The following is an 18,590-nucleotide window of genomic DNA, read 5'->3' on the forward strand; positions in this document are numbered from 1 at the left end:
TTCCTCGTGGAGGGGACTGATGCCTATGTTCTGGTGGGTGGGGTTGGATCTTGTCCTTCTGGTGTGCAGCGCCACACCCGGTGGTGTGTTTTGGGGTCTCTGTGAACTTAGTATGACCTTAAGCAGCCTCTCTGCTAATGGGTGCGGTTGTGTTACTGTCTTGCTAGCTGTTTGGCATGGGGCGTCCAGCACTGGAGCTTGCTGGCTGTTGGGTGGAGCTGGGCCTCAGTGTTGAGATGGAAATCTCTGGGAGAGCTCTCACCAATTGATATTACGCGGGGCTGGGAAGTCTCTGGTGGTCCAATGTCCTGAACTCGGCTCTCCCACCTCAGAGGCTCAGGCCTGACACTTGGGCGAGGCACCAAAACCCTCACAGCTGCATGGCTCAGAAGAAAAGGAAGAAAAAAGTAAATAAGAGCAGATAGAACCCCAAACTAAATGGTAAAAGCAAAACTAAACAGACAAATTATACAAATAAACATACACATACACACTTACAGAAAGAAAAAACAAACAAAAAATAAACAAGAAAAAACTAACAACAAACAAACAAAACCAGACAGAACCCTCGGAGAAATGGTAAAAGTAAACCTAATCAGACAAAATCACACAAAGAAACATACACACACACACTCACAAAGAGGGAGAAAAGGAAAAAAAATTTTAAAAAGGAAGAGAGCAACCAAACCAATAAACAAGTCCACCAATGATAACAAGCACTAAAAACTAAACTAAGATAGGACTTTCCTGGTGGCACAGTGGTTAAGAATCCACCTGCCAATGCAGGGGACACAGGTTCGAGCCCTGCTCTGGGAAGATCCCACATGCCGCGGAGCAACTAAGCCCATGTGCCACAACTACTGAGACTGTGCTCTAGAGCCCATGAGCCACAACTACTGAGCCCGTGAGCCACAACTACTGAAGCCCACGTGCCTAGAGCCCGTGCTCCACAACAAGAGAAGCCACCGCAATGAGAAGCCTGCGCACCACAACGAAGAGTATCCCCCCCTCGCCGCAACTAGAGAAAGCCTGTGCACAGCAACGAGGACCCAACATAGCCAAAAATAATAAATAAATAAAAATTAAAAAGATAAAACCAAAACAAAACAAAAAAACTAAGCTAAGATAAACATAAAACCAAAAATAAATCAGATGCAGAAAGCAAACCCCATGTCTACAGTTGCTCCCAAAGTCCACTGCCTCAATTTTAGGAACATTTGTTGTCTATTCAGGTATCCCACAGATGCAAGGTTTATCAAGTTGACTGTGGGGATTTAATCCGCTGCTCCTGGGGCTGCTGGGAGAGATTTCCCTTCCTCTTCTTCGTTTGCACAGCTCCTGGCGTTCAGGTTGGGTTTTGCCACCGCCTCTGTGTGTAGGCCACCCTCAGGCGTCTGTTCCCCGCCTAGACAGGAGGGGGTTAAAGCAGCAGCTGATTAGGGCCCTCTTGCTCACTCAGGCTAGGGAGAGGGAGGGATATGGTAGTCATAATTGGAATGCGGGATGAGCCTGTGGCGTCAGAGGCCAGCGTGACATTGCAGCAGCCTGAGGTGCGCCATGTGTTCTCCCAGGAATGTTGTCCCTGGGTCTCAGGAACCTGGCAGTAGCGTACTGCACTGGCTCCCAGGGGGCGTGCGGATAGTGACCTGAGCTTGCACACAGGATTCTTGGTGGCAGTGTTCGCAGTTCATGCCTGTCTCTGGGGTCAGCTGATAGCCATCGCTTGTGCCTATCTCTGGAGTTTGCTTAGGTGGGGCTCTGCCGTCTGTGGGCACACAGAGCAGGAATCCCGTCTCCTCGCGCACCCCAAAACAATGGTCTCTTGCCTCTTTGGCAGATCCAGAATTTTCCCCGGACTCCCTCCCGGCTAGCCGTGGTGCACTAACCCCCTGCAGGCTGTGTTCACGCCGCCAACCCCAGTCCTCTCCCCGCGCTCCGACGGAAGCCCGAGCCTCAGCTCCCAGCCCCGCCCGCCCCTGCGGGTGAGCAGACAAGTCTCTCGGGCCGGTGACTGCAGGTCGGCACTGATCCTCTGTGCGGGAATCTCTCCGCTTTTCCCTCCGCAACCCTGTTGCTGCGCTCTCCTCCGCGGCTCCGAAGCTTCCCCCTCCGCCACCTGCAGTCTCCGCCCGCGAAGGGGCTTCCTACTGTGTGGAAACTTTCCTCCTTCACAGCTCCCTCCCACTGGTGCAGGCCCGTCCCTATTCTTTTGTCTCTGTTCTTTCTTTTTTCTTTTGCCCTACCCAGGTACGAGGGGAGTTTCTTGCCTTTTGGGAAGTCTGAGGTCTTCTGCCAGTGTTCAGTAGGTGTTCTGTAGGAGATATTCCACATGTAGGTGTATTTTTGACGTATTTGTGAAGAGGAAGGTGATCTCCATGTCTTACTCCTCCGCTATCTTAAAGGTCTCTCCCACTTAGTCTATTTAGACATGCCGTCCTTTCTCAAGAAAGGGGGAGTGTATCAACATGCAAATCGAGCTATATACATATAAGGTGTATTGCATTTTAAAGTTATCTGAGTTTGTGTTTGGAGATTCCTATCATATACACACACTCGCAAACAAACATAAGAAAAATGACATAAAAGAAACAGAAGATAACGTTCGCTAGGGCTGTCCCAGAGTGATACAATTCTGGGGAATATTTTCAAATATTCTTCTTTCCATTTTCTGGGTTTTTACATGGTCCTCAATGAGTAAATCATAAAAAGGGGGGAAAACTAAGAAGAGTTGATAGTTTTTCTAAAAAAGAACAATAGTCATGAGGATTTTTCAAAGTCCCTTTTTACATATTCTGAGCTTTCACACATTCCTCAATGAGTTTTATTAAACAGGAGAAAACACTCTCAAGGGAAATTTCTTTTGTTTATTTTTAGTTTAGTTTTTTTTTTTTTTTTTTAAGGAACCAAAAGCAGTTTCTGTAACTAGGTTGTTCAAATAGATCTAATAAATCTTGTTATCAGAAATGATCATCTGCCCATTTCCAGTCTGAGGACAGAACACTGTGTTGTCCCCGCAGACATCTCGCAAGCAGGGGAGATCTTTGTGGGATAAATAGACAGCAGCACCCATGAGAATCCAGCATCCCGGGCAGGTGGCAGTTCTGGATCCACTCCCCACATCCCGCTCTCCCAGGCAGTTAATCTGTGATGCGCCCACATTTGGAGAAACCTTCCTTCGCATGGTTCTAGTACTCTGCATGGAGCCTGTGGAACATGAGGCAGGAGGGAGGCGGGAGGACCTGTGTCACGATGCTGGGAGGGTTCTGCGCCCTCTGAAGACCAGTCTTCTCTCTGGGTCTCAGTTTTGATTCTGCAAAGGGAGGGACATGCCACCAGGGCTTCTGGAGTCATTTCTGCCTTTGACTCTGGGGGATTCTTTTCTTTTCTTTAATATTTATTTATTTATTTGCTGCACTTGGTCTTAGTTGGGGCACTCGGGATCTTCGTGGCGGCTTGCAGGATCTTTAGTTGCAGCATGAGGGCTCTTAGTTGCAGCATGCAGGATCTAGTTTTCTGAACACGGATCGAACCCCAGCCCCCTGCACTGGGAGCACAGAGTCTTAAACACTGGACCACCAGGGAAGTCGCTCTGTGGGATTCTGATTCGAGCCAGCTGTGCACCCCATATAGCTGTGCATCCACTGCCAGGGTCAGAACTCCCACCAGGGCTGTGAGGCGCGTCTCCTTGTCCGGCACAGGGCGCTGCTCTCAACAGGGCCGGGCGGACAGAATTAGTGCCCTGGGTCCCTCTGGGCAGAGGCTGCAAGGTCTCCAGGGGGGATTCCTGGGCTACACTGTCCCTGAAGGGCCCCACAGCCAAGCAGACAGGAGATGAGTCTGTCCAGCACTGGAAAGACAGATTGCTCAGAAACAGAGCCCTCCAACCAGGCCAGATACACAGGTACTATTTCTCCAGAAATAATTTTGGGGATAATGTTTGACTCCTTTTTGAAAGAAACGGTTGCATCAGCACTGAGGAAACTGACATTTGGGACAATTGATCACCTCTGTCCCCCGGCTTGTCCAAAGGCCTCTCCACCGGCCTCTGGATGAGACTCAGCTCCCTCCCCTCCACCCCCTCCCACCTCTCCTCTCCCTCCTCTGCCCCTTTTCTCTCTCTCTTCCTTTCTGCTCCCCTCCCCCACACCACCCCAGCAGCCCTTTCTCCTCTGAACTCTGAGATGAGGGGCCAGAGGCTGAAGGTAAGCGGTCCTGTTGCTGAGGCCTCCAGCTTTGAACTCAGCCTCTCTCAGACTTTCATGCAGTAGCTCTGTCCTCTGTCCCCTATCTTCAGGGATCACAGCTCTGGCCTGTAGGGTCCTAGTGAGGGTGGCATGTGGAGGAGGTGACACCGCTGGAACTCCTCTTATGAGCCCAGCACCTTCATACTTCATGTCACCTGAGCCGTTCAACATGGACAGAGATGGGACCTGGGGCTCAGTCACTCGCTTGTCACCACAAAGCACTCACTAGTGGTCGAAATGGAATCCTTGTCCAGGCCTCTGGCACTCTGAGACCACGCTGCTTCTCCCCACTAGGAGGCCTTTACAGGTTTATGGTGGAATCAACCACCATGTGTCCACCTGCCAGGGGCTGAAAAGAACACTCTACCCTCCTTTGATCTTTACAGCAACACTTATCAGGGTCACTTAGGCTCCAGCGCTGGCCCCGCTGCTTGCGGTGGCCTCTCTCACTGAACCCTCACTGCAACGAGGTACCACAATGAGAGTGCCCCCCTAATGTCACACACTTGTCATCAAGAGGCCGGGAGAGGTGCTGTGTCCTCTAAGTCCAGGACTCCGTCCTGGGGGGCAGACAGGGGACATAGTGGAAACGGAGGCCCTGCTGCCTGGTCCCCTCTGACGGTGGCTGCTCTCCCAGCAGGAGGGGGATGGGTTCTCACTGGAAAGCACCTCACACCCATCACCAGCTCCCCACTGGAGCCAGGCAACCCAGGCTTCTCGCCCTCGCTCTTCTACTTCCTTGCTGGGTGACCTTAGAAAAGCCCCTTTCCGTCTCTGGGCCCAGTTTCTCCATTGGGGAAATCGGTAACAATTACAAGACTTGCATCAAAGAGTGAGAGGGAGCCCAAAGCCTCCTCATGTATGTTGGGAGCCCAGGAGGGTGCCTAGAACTGGGAGGTCACAAAGCAGCAGAGGCAGAGAGAACAGAGACCACGTGGGGACACTGGGTGGTGGTTGGGACATCATCGGACACACCGAGACTTAAAGGAGCTTTGCTTTTCAGAGATGAGGGCAGAGGGAATGTCCCCCCTCCTGGCTCCGGGGCTCCTGGTGGCTGGGCTCTGCTCCAGTGTCCACTGCCTCCCAGGGGGCGGGCTTGACCCGGAGGATGTGACCCCAGAGGACCAACACAAAGGGGCACCTGTGGATGACCACACATTCGTCTCCAGCAACACCGACTTCGCCTTCAGCCTCTACAAGCAGTTGGCTTTGAAGACCTCCAATGAGAACGTCATCTTCTCCCCCCTGAGCGTCTCCATGGCCTTGGCCTTCCTGTCCCTGGGGGCCCGAGGACCCACCCTGACAGAGACCTTGGAAGGCCTCAAGTTCAACCTCACAGAGACCCCCGAGACAGAAGTCCACCAGGGCTTCCAGCACCTCGTGCAGACGCTCGGCCGACCCAGCGACCAGCTGCAGCTGAGCTTGGGCAACGCCGTGTTCGTCCAGGAGCAGCTGAAGCTTCTGGACAAGTTCAGGGAAGATGCCCGGGCGCTGTGTGCCTCCGAGGCCTTCTCCACCGACTTCTGGGATTCCGACACTGCCAAGAAGCTTATCAACGACTATGTGAGGAATAAAACGCAGGGGAAAATTGTGGAGCTGTTCAAGGACCTTGACAAGCTCACAGAGATGATGCTGGTGAAATACATCTTCTCTAAATGTGGGTGGCCAGATTGGGGTTTGGGAAGATAAATGAAATTAGTTCTGAGGCTCCAGGACTATTTCTCTTCTGGCTCAGCCACATGTGTTGTTAGCAAGCCATTACAGGAGGGGCTCCCCGTGGCTTAAGGGAGCTTAGGCACCAAGGCCCCGCCCCGACCATAGGCTTTGTCTACTTTAGCTTTATCCAAATTATACTTCACTTTACAGGACATAGTGCAGTGGAGCCACTACTTTGTGTGAGGCAGAGAGACTTTTTTCTGACTTGCCAAAAGAAGAAGCTGTTCTTTCAGCTCTCTCCGGCGTGGCCGGGAACTCCAGGTTCCTGCCTGTTGAGATGCTTTTGGACACACTCAGGAAGGCCTCTGCTGTGCGCACTGTGGGCTGTGTCTGACCTGGGCTCCCTCTAAGGGTCTTGGTCTCCGGGGCTTAAGGTGGGGCTGGCAGCCATCTTCACGGTGTGACAGCCTCTGAGCAGCCTGGACCCCCCAAGGCTCTTCAATTGTGTGCTTCTATCATCCTGAGGGTGGGAATGGCAAGGCCACCATCTGGGGAAAGTCGCGGGAAGACAATATCCAGGGCAGTGTATTTTCCCAGATTCTAGTTGGACCAGTGCCCAGTCCCATTGATAGAAACTCGATATTGCAAACCTCAGCCTGGAAATTCATAAGGGTCAGAGTGAAGGCAGATAGATTTCATATATGGAGCCAGTAGTGCAATAGAGACCCAGAATAGATAAGGACAGGAAAAACTATCATCGAATCTGGGCGTGGTCAGGTGCCTAGGAGACACTAGCTGTGGGAAAACAAGTTAGCCCTGTGCTGGGGGCTCCTGGCAGAGCCCAGGGCTACCCTTCCTGGATCTGTGTTTTCGTCTATAAATGAAGGCACAGAATTGCATTTCTTTGGAAAAGGAATCCAGGCCAGGCCTGCTACAATTGTTCTTCGAGTCTCCTGTGCTTTCCTCTCTTATAACCCTGCACTGTCCTAGGATTTTCTCCTCCGAAATCTCCCCACCAGGGGCACCCCAGCCAGCCCGGCGTTCCCTCTGCTCCTGCCTCTAACTCGGGACACAGGCAGGGGTGGAAACAAAGCATGAAGTGGGGGTGGATGCATACTCCATGAAGCCCCAGGGCCCTAATCTCCCCAAGAAGCCCCCATCACTGAATGTTCCATCCTCCGGTGGGGAGACCTCAGCCCTCTCCTCTACTGACCCCGCCCTGCCCTCCTAGCACCCATGTGGCTCCTGCTTCAGCCTGGCTCACAAGGCTGCGGGGACATGTGCTCTACCAACAAAGCCAACGACTAGCCACTGGTCACTAACACTGTTCCCTTTAAGGACCAGGAGCTCCCATTTCTCCGCAGTCCCAGCCTCACCCCGTCTCTCCCTTGCCCTGTCCTGTTCCTGTTGGTTTCTCACGTAGCACAATTAACCTGTTTTGTTTCATGTCCCCCCTCCCAATCCAGACCCGTGGACTCACCCCCATCCACAAGGGCTTACCCACCTGCCCAGGTATATGTGCAAACCTAGCAGGGCCATCCCTAGAGGCACGTGGGGGGCTGCTGGTGTGGGGAGGGTCTCCCCCGCTCAGGGACCAGGGCAGAAGAGTGAGACACCTGCAACCCTTGCACCACAGACCCCTCACCTGTCCCTCCACCTCTAGCCCAGTGGAAGAAGCCCTTTGATCCCAGCCATACTTATAAGTCAGAGTTCCACGTGAACGAGAACAGGACAGTGGAGGTGCCCATGATGACCACTGGGGGCCTGGAAACGCCTTACTTCCGGGACGAGGAGCTGCCTGCACCGCGGTGGAGCTCAGGTACACCAGCGACGGCAGCGCGCCCTTCATCCTCCCTGACGAGGGCAAAACGCACGACCTGGAGGCCAAGCTGCTCCCAGAGACGCTGAGGAGGTGGAGAGACTCCCTGCAGCCCAGGTGACTGTCCCCAGGACCCGGAGCCGTGGACCCACCTGCCTTCTCGGCCCTTCCTCCTCTTCTAGGACTCCGGACCCCCAGCCCCCGGGCCTCAGTAATGTTCAGGGGCGGGGGCAGAGGTGGGAGGGCCCATCCAGGGGTGACCTTGCCCTTGGCTGCCTGCGTGGCTCTGGGCCTGAGCTGTTCCTTCTCTAAGATGGTGACATCAGAGGGGGCGGGGCTGAGGGTTCCTCTGACACTGACATGCGCTGAGTCGTGAGGATCCTCACACAACCCCAGGACACTCACGCTGTTCTCTCCGTGGCTCCACCTCTTGCAGGTGGAGGGGGGCAGATGGCACTGGGATCAGTTGGGGGCTCAGGTGAGATAGACGTGAGCATCAGCTTTGCACGGGCTAAACAATAATTCACTCATTTATCCATTCAGCCATTCAGCACTGATAAGGACAGGAAAAACTATCATCGAATCTGGGCGTGGATGAATGAATGAATGAAGATCAAGCTATGTCTGAGGGACTAACTTAGACTCTGAGGGTAGGTCAGCGAATAAAACGTAAATCCCCCGCCCTAATGGCACTTACTTTGAAGTTGGAGGACACAGACAGGAAATAAATATAGCAAATTATTTGGTACTTTGAGAGGGGAGAAATGGGGAGGTGGGGATAGTAAAGCACAGTAAAATCTTGAAAAAAATGGGACCCGCAAGTAGCTTGTGATTGTAAGCAGGGTGGCCCTTAGGTGATGTTTGAGATGAGGGATTGAGCCATGTGCATATGGTGGGGAAAAGCGTTCCTGGCTGAGGGAACAGCCAGTGCAAAACCTGTTTAGACAGGAGGGAGCCTGGTGTGGATGAGAGTTAGTGAGGCCAGAGCAGCAGAGCAGAGGGAGGGAGAGGGAAAGTTGGGAGAGGTCAGGACCCCAGGGGGGATCCAGGTCACTTGGAGCCTTGCAGACCCCTCGACGCGCCCCCTCTAAGGGAAATAGAGACTTATCACAAGGTTTTGGGCCAAAGAGTGAACGATCTGAGTCATGTTTTAAACGGATCACCCAGGTCATCCAGTGGAGGACAGACAGCCGAGGACCAGCATGGAGGCAGGGAGGCCAGCCGGGCGCCCAGTGCACTCACCCAGGGGAGCCGCTGGGGATGCACCAGGAGGAACCAGGAAGGGCGGAAGGGGTCGGGCTCTGGATAAACTGAGCGCAGACACACAGGCCAGGACGTGGAATCCGGAGACCAATAACAAGGGGGACGGCAGAGGGAGAGGCACTTGTGGGCGCAGTGTCCGCTGCGGGGGAGATAGGGAAGGCTGTGGGCAGCTATGCAGATCCTAGGGGCAGCGGGTGTGGCAAGTACGTTATAAACCGCAAAGAATGAGAGACCTGCCTAGACGTGACATTGAGGCTGCAGTCCCTTCCCCAACCCCTGTCCAGGGGACCGGGCGCCTTGGGGCTGCCTGACTCTCAGCCCCTCCTCACTGCAGATCCCAGGAGACTCCAGGACACGGGACCCACCCTCCCCCTGCATGTACTGCCTTCCCTACCCTTTCCTTCCTCCAGTACCAAGAGCTACCACAGGGCGGGGGCTCAGTGAATAGTTGTAAATGGATAGAATATTCATCAGACATCTTTGATTTACAAGCACTGGGGGAACCAGCATCTACAGGCTCCTGGCCCATGGAGGGCGCTCACTAGGGAACTGTTGAATGAATGGATAAAGGAGGGGGGAGGGAGGGAGGGAGGGAGGAAAGATGGCCTATGAGGAGGAATAGGTACCTCCCTGCTCCCAAGGGACTCAACGTTTAATGGGAGCCACAGCCTCCTCGTATTTGGCATCTGTAAGAGCTGATACGGTGAGAAGAGTCTTAAGGGAAATAGAGACAGAGAGAGAGGAGGCATCTGGTGCTCCAAGAACCTGCTGCCACCTCTGCTCAGAAGCGGATGCATCCCTGCCCTCAAGGAGCTCACTGGGAAGACAAGATAGACATGTTGGATTGGTTGATTCAGGTCCCCAAGGCCCTTGAATGCAGTCCCCAGCCCTCCACATCCTGCCCAAGCCCCTTCCCGGCCCTTCCCCTCCCCACTGCCCACACTCAGGCTGCCTCTGTGCTGTGGAGCAGCCCTTCTTTCTTCCCTCTTTCCTGCAAGTGCATCCTCCTGCCTCCTGGACTCCTCTTCACCCAGTCAGCTCCGTTCACTCCTCCGGGACTCAGGGTCCATGCCACCTCCTGCAGGAAGCCTTCCTGGTGCCCTTGGAGCAGCTGCCCCAGCAAAGTCTCCCAGCTGCTGGAGTTAGGGTGTTTCCTGCACCCTACAGGCTTGCAGGGGTGAAGCAGGGCCAGGTGTGGTGCTGGTGCACTGCCTGGCATTTTAGACTCCTGCCGATGGGAATGCATAATTCACAGTTTAAGGAGAGTAAGGAGGAGGGGTAAAGAAAATGTGGAAAAGAGTCCGTATTTCCAGCAAGAAGTGGGTGGTTGGAGCGGAAACCAAGGAAGTCCACGCCGAGACATGGGAGAAAGGCAGGCTCTGAGTCCAGCAGACGTTCAGGTTTATTTTTCTCATTTCCTAGAACAAGAGTTCACCCCCTCCTTCCAAAGTTTTCCATCTCCAGCGATTATGATCTGCAATACTGCCTTCCCCAGATGGGCATGGGGAAAGTCTTCCCCCCCCCCCCGGCAGCTGGCCAGTCAGGCATTAAAGATGCAGAGGCGCTGATGGTTTCCCAGGTGGGTGTTTAAACTTTGGACAATTCATCTCCACATGGGAGCTTGAATGGTGAAGGCCAGCCAGACTTTTGGGGAAACTTGAATGAGTAAAATAACTGTATTTCTCTTTACTCAGTCACCTTCCCTGGACTCCGCAGAAGGGCTTGGTTACGACCATCCTGGGGGTGGTCCCACCTTCCCTGCAACATACTGTGACATGGAAGCCCATCTAGCGGGAGGGCCTGGGGCGGAATCAGCTGTGAACCCCCGTCTCATACTCCAACTTTTACTGCCTATGCGATAAATAATTCAAGTCCTGTACCCCTCACTTCCTTCATCTTTAAAACGAGCATTGTAGTTCTTGGCTCATGTGCTATGCCTAGCAGAGCAGGTAAGAGGTAATAGGTACTAACAACAGCTACAGGGCCATCGTGATGGAAATGTACTAAGAGCACAGGACAGGAACACCAGGGCCCCTGGTACTGTGATCCTAGAAGCAGAGAAGTCAGTGAATGGGGGAGGCTGGGCAGCCCTGCAGTCTCCCCTGCACCGCACCTGCCAAAGGACCTGGCAAAGGAGGCCCATGTGCCAAGGGGCCTGCGGGGCCCAGGGATGGGAAGCCATTTCCTATGCAAAGTAACTGAGTGCTAGGGCAGGAGAGGAGCAGAAAGCAGTGTCCGCTCATCTGCTACTTCGACATGGAGGGACTGTGGACAGTTGCCTGTGCCTGTGACAGCTGCCCCCTCCCCTAAAATGGGGGCTGTTTTGGACTCAGACAGAGAGGGATCCAGATCAGGGAAGCCCTGCTCTTTTCCTCTCTGACCCTGGGCCCAGCACTCACAGCCTTTGACTGCACTTTGCACATCTGTGCATCACGACTGCAAACCAGCTGACATTTGTTGGGAGAAACAAACAAGTTGAACAGGTTGCCAGCACAGTGACGGCCAGCGGCAGAAGGTGGATGAGTGTCAGTCCCCTTAGAGGCACTCGGGCAGCTGCTCACCTCCCACCCACCTCGTCTCTGGTGGGTAATGCTCTGGGGTCCCCCCGGTGGTCCGCAGCGCTGTGCTTGACGTGGGCAAGGAGGGCATGGAAGGAGCTGCTGCCATGGGAAGCAACTTGATCTACAAAACTGGAGAAGTGATCACTATGCATTTCAACAGGCCCTTTATGCTTACCACACTCAGTAAAGACACCCAGAGCATCATCTTTTTGGGCAAAGTCACCAACCCCAGTCAAGCCTAGAGCTCTCCACTGAGTAGCGGGTCCCATCACTAAGGAGCTGGGTGCCCAGCTCCCTGGGGGAAGCCTGGTCCCTGTGCCCCGAGGATCCCCCTGTCTGGTCCCACCTGCTCACCCTTGTGAAGGTGACAGTGACTCTGCTGGGGGTTTCACATGCCCAGGGAGTCTGTGTCCTGGTTAGAAGGAGGCTCTGAGCCCTACAACAGCAATAAACCACCTTCCTTGGACTGGACTCTTTTCTGTGTGTCTCCATGCTGATCTGCCTGACTCCATGCTCCTGCCACTGCCTGGGCCCCGAGGCCAAACCCCCCGACCTCCCACACACGCTCAGCCCGCCCCAGAGTCTAGGCCCCTCTGTCTCAGCCTCACCAGCCAGCCCAGGAGCAGGCTTCGTGCTTGTGACCAAGCCCACTGGACCTCAGGCCCAGGGCTGGGAGGGGCCCCTGCTGCCTGATGCCCACTTCCGGGCACTATGGCCCTAGGTCCAGGTTCACTCTTCCATCCCCCAGGGCCCTGGATGTGCCCTCGTGCTGACATTGCAGGGGCTCCGACCCTCACCTCTTCTGGCACAGCCCCTGGACCCCTCACTCCTGCAGCTGAGCTGGGCCTCCCCCCAGGATCTCCCCTGCTGCCCCCCAGCACCTCAACCTGGGAGACCAACTACTTCCAGGTTCCCAGACGAGCTACTCCAACACCTGACGAGTTCCACATACTTCCCTGACAGAGGATCCCCTCAGCAGCCAGAACAGGGGTATGGGAGCAAAAGGTCAATAAACACACACCTGCAATAAAAGGAACGCACTTGGTTCTTCATCCCCCTGATGTGATAGGGGGCTGTGTCATCTCCAGGAAGATCAGCTCCCAGCATAGATGATGACGTCACCCACAACTGAACGGTTGAGATGTCTCTGCCAGGCAGCCTGCTCAGACCTCTACCTGGAATAACCCGTTTAGTCCTTGAAATGATCACATGAGATACTTGCTGTTACTCATCCCATTTCACCGCTGAGGAAACTGAGGAACAGAGAGGCTCAGTCATTTTCCCCAAGGCCACACAGCTACTAATTATTGCCGGAAGGATGTTATCCCAACCTCCTGGATCAGAGGAACTCTAAACCACAGAATGAATCTGCCCTCAAAGATTTTCACAGCAGTGACCCTTATGGGACTTAGGAACTGATGCAAAACATGGATGATGAAACAAGGCTCTGGAGGCTGATAGAAGAGGATCAAACTCAGCCTGGGAAGTCGGCGAGCCATTCCTGGAGGAGGTGCTTTTTGTGCTGCCATCAGAGGAAGAATAAAATGCGGTAGGGTAAACAGAGAGGAGAATGTCTTTGGCAGGAGAAAGACATTTTCAAGAAACTGAAGGAAGCTGGGCAGACCCGGAGCAGGAAGCGGAGGGCCTGCAGAGGTGATGGGGCCATGATGGAACCGCTGGACCACTGGGGGCCTGGCAGCTCAGTAAGGATGCTGGAAAGGTTCCATAGAGTCCTAGGCAGCTTTAAAGGAATTTAAACATAGAGTCTCTCTGAGCAGATGGGCATAGTAGAAAAATGACTCCAGCTGCTGTGTAGAGAAGCAATTCAGGGCCAGGATAGGGATGCAGGCTGGACATTAAAGGGGATGCTGCAGGAAATGGGGCCAAAGCCCAGGATGGAGAAGGAGAGCAGGGATGAGTGGAAGGCTGTGAAGAGAACCCATGTTTCTGTGAGTGGACGTGGGGAAGAAGGGCAAATAACCCGCATCTGGGTTTGGCTCCTGGGAGATGGCAGAGCATCCCCTGAGGAAGGACCCCCAGCAGGAGGAGCATGTTGGGAGGAGGGCAGGGGACACCCTCACATTCAGATCCCAGATATGTGGTTCCCTGGAGGCAGCCAAGGGATCTGCTCAGGGGAGGTCAGCAGAGAATCAGGGCTGGAGGGAAGCATGAGGATTCGTCCCCCAGGATGGGCAGGTGAGCGCTGAGGGGAGGAGGTCCCCTAAGCTGAATGCCATGGGGTGAGAAGGGAAGGGCACCCGACAGAGGGGTCACCGAGGAGAAGGAACAGAGTGGGGAGGAGGGAGGGGCATGGGAGGAAAGCTGTCACCCCAGGACCACAGAAGAGGTACCCAGGGGACAGCGGAGGGGACTTAGGGGTAGGGGAAAGATCAATGGTCCATGGGATGCAGTGATCTAAAGGCACAGGGGATGGGGCAAGGGCAGGGTGAACAGAATGAGGGGAGGCCCGCTCTGGGCTGCAGGGGGAGGGAGGGAGAGCGAGAGGGGGTGCAGATGGCCTTTCTGGAGTTTAGTCTTCAGGGTGGTGTGATCTGGGCTGGAGTCGGCTTGTGTGTTTTAAGACCCTGTAACCTTGGGCCCGTTTGTGTGACCTTAGGAAAGATTCAGGAGGTGGGGCGACAGGCACCAGAGCTGCAGCGTGGTCCAAGTCCTAAGGGACAGCTAATAGAGGTGACTTGACCGCATCCCTAACCTGGGGCTGCACACCCAGCAGGGACGCTGCATGTGATTATCTAGTTTCTCAAATCCATTTTTTGAAGAGAATATCTTTTCCCCATTGATTGGTTTTTTGATCCCTAGTCAAATATTAATTGACTGTATGTGCAAGAGTCAACTTCTGGGCTCTTTATTCTGTTCCTTTCATCTATGTGAATATTTATGCCAGTACCGTACTGTTTGATGACTATAGCTTTGTCATACAGTTTGAAATCAGGAAATGGGATGCCTCCAGCTTTGTTATTTTTTCAGAGGTTTGCTTTGGAAAATTGCAAATATGTGGGGATTGAACACACCCCGTGGTGAAGACAAATGTCAATGTCACCTTTGGAGAGAATTGAGAGCAGGCAGGGGGTCACCCTTTTGGCAGCCCATGGGAATGTGGAGTCTACACTCTGCACATCAAGCCTGGCTCCATAACCTACTCCTGATGTCCTTTATTACCTGTGTGACCCTGGGGGCGCTGAGCCCCTGACCACCCTGAGCTTCTGTCTCCTTGTTTGTAAAATGGGGATGAATATTTTACAATAGTGTAATAGTATTATGATATGTAAATACTACTGCTCTCTGTGGTCTCCTCAGCCTCTCTGGAAGGTGGTTAATTTTAGAGGAAAATATGTATCACTGTGGTACAAGCTGCTCTGAAGGTAGGTGTGGATCTGAAGGTGAGGCTCTGCCAGGCTTTCAGATCTGGGGCAAGTTACCTAATCTTTGTGCCTCGGTTTTCTTATCTCTTAATGGACACAACAGTCTACCTTGTTGGGATGTGAAGAAAATTCAATAGAAGTTAATAATGTCCCATGCCTGGTCATGATAATAAAGCCTTCATATTTCGATTGTGTGTGCATGTGTAAACACATATGACACACGACAAGTGTTCATAGATGTGTATCTGAGTAATGCCTTACTGGCTCAGGAAATAACTTTTCTTCTTTAAGAAATAATCTGTCGGGCTTCCCTGGTGGCGCAGTGGTTGAGAGTCCGCCTGCCGATGCAAGGGACACGGGTTCGTGCCCCGGTCCGAGAAGATCCCACGTGCCGCGGAGCGGCTGGGCCCGTGAGCCACGGCCGCTGAGCCTGCGCGTCTGGAGCCTGTGCTCCGCAACGGGAGACTGTGGCTGTCAAAACCACTTGAGACCCACAGAGCACTGTACAAATGTGAGGAGAATGAATTCGATGCTGAATTAAGAGCATGATTAAGGAGGGAAGCATACAATCCTCTTGGCTCTTTTGGAGGAAATAAAAGACCTTGAGGCTTTGGGATTCTTCCTGTTCTAACCCGTGCCTCCTGGGACCTGCCAGAGGAAGGGGACTCATGCCCCTTAATTTAGTGCTTGCTTCCAGGGTTACTTCAAGTGGCGATCACAGCCCTCCTGCAGAAGAATCACCAGAGAGGGGAAGGAAGGAGAGCTTAAATACACTGTCCCTGACTTCCCCCTGCCCTAAATCAGAGTCTCCTGGGGTAAGTGCAGGATTTTAAACAATCTCCCCAGGCAGTTTGCACACTGAAGGTGCAAAATACTTCTTTGAAAGAAACTCAACAAGTAGCAATAAAATGGGACAGATGATGAGCTCCCCATCACTGGAGGTGTACAAGCAGATACATCAAGCATTCAGTGGGCAGAAAATTATTGCCTCCTATGTCTAAGTCAGCAAGGGAGGCTTCTCAGATGCTGTGGAAAGTAGGGTTGTGATGTATTACAGCCCTGATTCCAAGATGGAGATTCCACATTGGATATATGTTCTCTCACCTCTGAGGAGCACGTGATTCTCCAGGACTGCTGTAGTGTCATCCCGAGCTCTTCCACGCAGGCCTCGAACTTCCCCTGGATCTGTCTCTGCATGCTTGTGGATGCTTTTCTGGGCCTCCACCTGTTACTCTGTGGCCTCCAGGGGCCCGGGCCGTTAAATGTGCACCGGCCTACGGTCAGGGTATCTGAACAGCAGATCCTGGAAGCCCTCCTGGATCTGGGCCTCGGACCCCACGTTGAGGTTGAACCAGGCCCTCCAAGAGGTGGGTTCTGCTGGGTGTTGGGGCCCCAAGGAAGAACACGTCCAAGACCAAAGAGATGGTTACTGGGGAGAAGGGAGTGTTCTGTCCAGAGGCACCCAAAGCCACATGTCTGTAGAGGCTGAAGGCAAAGCCTACATTGCTCTCAGAGATTTTGGGGCAGTCCAAGGCTGTCCTGGGGGCTGGAGTTGGTGAGATCAGAATCTTCTTGGTTAACCAGGGCCAGACAGTGAGCCACAGCCATGAACACGGTGATCGGCAGCCACCACCGACGGATCTCCATCCTCGGGGCTCCTTGGTCTGGAAACAGGGGCAGGAAAGGACAACAACAATGACAAAAGTAATAGTAATAAGTGATATTACTAATTCTCGGAGTGTCTGCTCTGTGCCAGGCACTGTGCAAATGCTTCAGGGTCATGACCTCTTTTTTTAAAATTATTTATTTAAACTCTTTATTTTATATTGGAGTACAATTGATTAACAATGTTTTAGTTTCAGGTGTACAATAAAGTGATTCAGTTATACATATACATGTATCTATTCTTTTTCAAATTCTTCTCCTGATCTACAGAATATTTTTTTCATCCTCACCACAGCCCAGTGAGGAAGGAAGGCACTGTTTTCACATCCCCATTTGACAGAGAAGAAAACAGAGGCTTGGGAAGGTGAGGGAGCTGCCCAAGGTCAAGCAGCTGGTAGGTGGTGGAGTCAGGACTGAACCCAGAGCCTGGTGGGGGGCGGATTCATGACCAGATGAGCGGATCATCTAGCAGACAGCCTGTCTGAACAGAAGCGCCTGTACCCTGTGCACCTGCTGCGAGCGCCTGACACAAGCCAAGGACTGCTGGCAGCCAGCAGTATCTGTAAGAGGCACAGAGTGGAATCCGACCTACAGAATGTTTCTTTTTTGTTTGTTTGTTTTGTTTTGATTTTTTTGCGGTACACGGGCCTCTCACCATTGTGGCCTCTCCCGTTGTGGAGAACAGGCTCTGGACATGCAGGCTCAGCGGCCATGGCTCACGGGCCCAGCCGCTCCGCAGCATGTGGGATCCTCCCAGACCGGGGCACGAACCCATGTCCCCTGCATCGGCAGGCGGACCCTCAACCACTGCGCCACCAGGGAAGCCCCACACTAGATTTTTTTAGGTAGAATTGTGAAGGACAAGTGGTCTCTCTCCCTACACTGGTTGTGTTGAGCCTCTAGGCGGTTCCTGGGACAGACCTTAGTTCTCTGGTTTTCCTGCTCTAGCTCAGCCCCAGGGACAGGCAGACTCAGCTTGGCTAGTCAGAGAGTCTAAGTCAGCCCTCCCTCCAGGGGCCTCTGCGGACCAAGATCTTCCCAGGATCCTCTACGTCCCAGCATCTCCCAGGACCCTTGGACTCTGGTCTCCAGGTGCTTGTCTGCCCATGAGACAGGAAACCTCCCACTGGTTGTTCCTGCAGGTCCCCTGCAGCTCAAGGCCCCATCAGTGTGCGATACAACTTGATTACTAGCTATTGATTAATATCTTCCTTCCATGACTTGTCAACCATTTTTTTTCTCTAGGCTTCTTATCAGCAGCATTTAAACGTGCTCACTTTTCACTCAACTTTCAGTTTTCAAAAATATATGTCTTCCTCTCTTTTCCCCTCCAGCTCCCCCTTGTTTCTCTTTGTCTTTGATGACAAATTGCTAGAAAGAAATGTCTCCCCTTGCTGTACCCCTGTGCACCACTGATTCTCTTCGAAACTCTACAATCTGCTTCCTCCCCGCATGTCTCAACTGCCATTGCTCCTGTGAGCCGCCGAAGACCCCAGTTGGTAGGTCCAGCCTATCCTGTGGACACTGTCCTTTCCTCTCTCCCCACGTGTCCCCTCTTCCTAGTCCTTCTCTGTCTCTTTGGGTGCCCTCTCTTCCTTTTCCTTGTCCCCTAAGTGTGGTCATTTCTGATGACGGGGTCCCAGGCTCCCCTCTCTACACGCTCTCACCAGGAAGTCTCGTCTCTCCTCTGCATTAGCAGATTTCCAGGCCCTGCTCAGATTTCCTTGCTGAATGCCAGATCTGTAGAAGCAAATGCTCACTGTTCTTTTCGTCGCGGATGCCAGCCAGGCATCTCAGGTCTATATGGGAGCTCAGCCTCTTGCTCACAAATCACCGTCCTCTCCCTACGTTACCCATCTCTCCAAATGGCTCCCTCCAGTTTCTTTAGCTCCTAAGCTGGCAACCTGAATGTCACCTTTACTACAGACTGTCCTTATTTCTTCATGAATACTTGATTACTCAGTCCAATCCACGGAACCTCCTAACTGTGTCTCAAAAT

At 53.1% G+C, this 18,590-nt stretch overlaps 1 protein-coding gene across 1 annotated transcript; it reads left to right on the forward strand.

Annotated features, from left to right (window-relative positions):
• The first annotated feature begins 5,249 nt into the window (after nt 1–5,249).
• LOC136118059 (serpin A3-8-like) lies at nt 5,250–11,785 on the forward strand. Its single transcript, XM_065871190.1, is given in 6 exon segments — nt 5,250–5,901; nt 7,564–7,695; nt 7,698–7,836; nt 10,405–10,565; nt 11,186–11,192; nt 11,602–11,785. Coding segments are annotated over 6 exon segments (1,275 nt in total).
• The last annotated feature ends 6,805 nt before the right edge of the window (nt 11,786–18,590 follow it).

The sequence above is a fragment of the Phocoena phocoena genome, chromosome 2, assembly GCF_963924675.1.
Source record: "Phocoena phocoena chromosome 2, mPhoPho1.1, whole genome shotgun sequence".
NCBI classification, from domain to species: domain Eukaryota; kingdom Metazoa; phylum Chordata; class Mammalia; order Artiodactyla; family Phocoenidae; genus Phocoena; species Phocoena phocoena.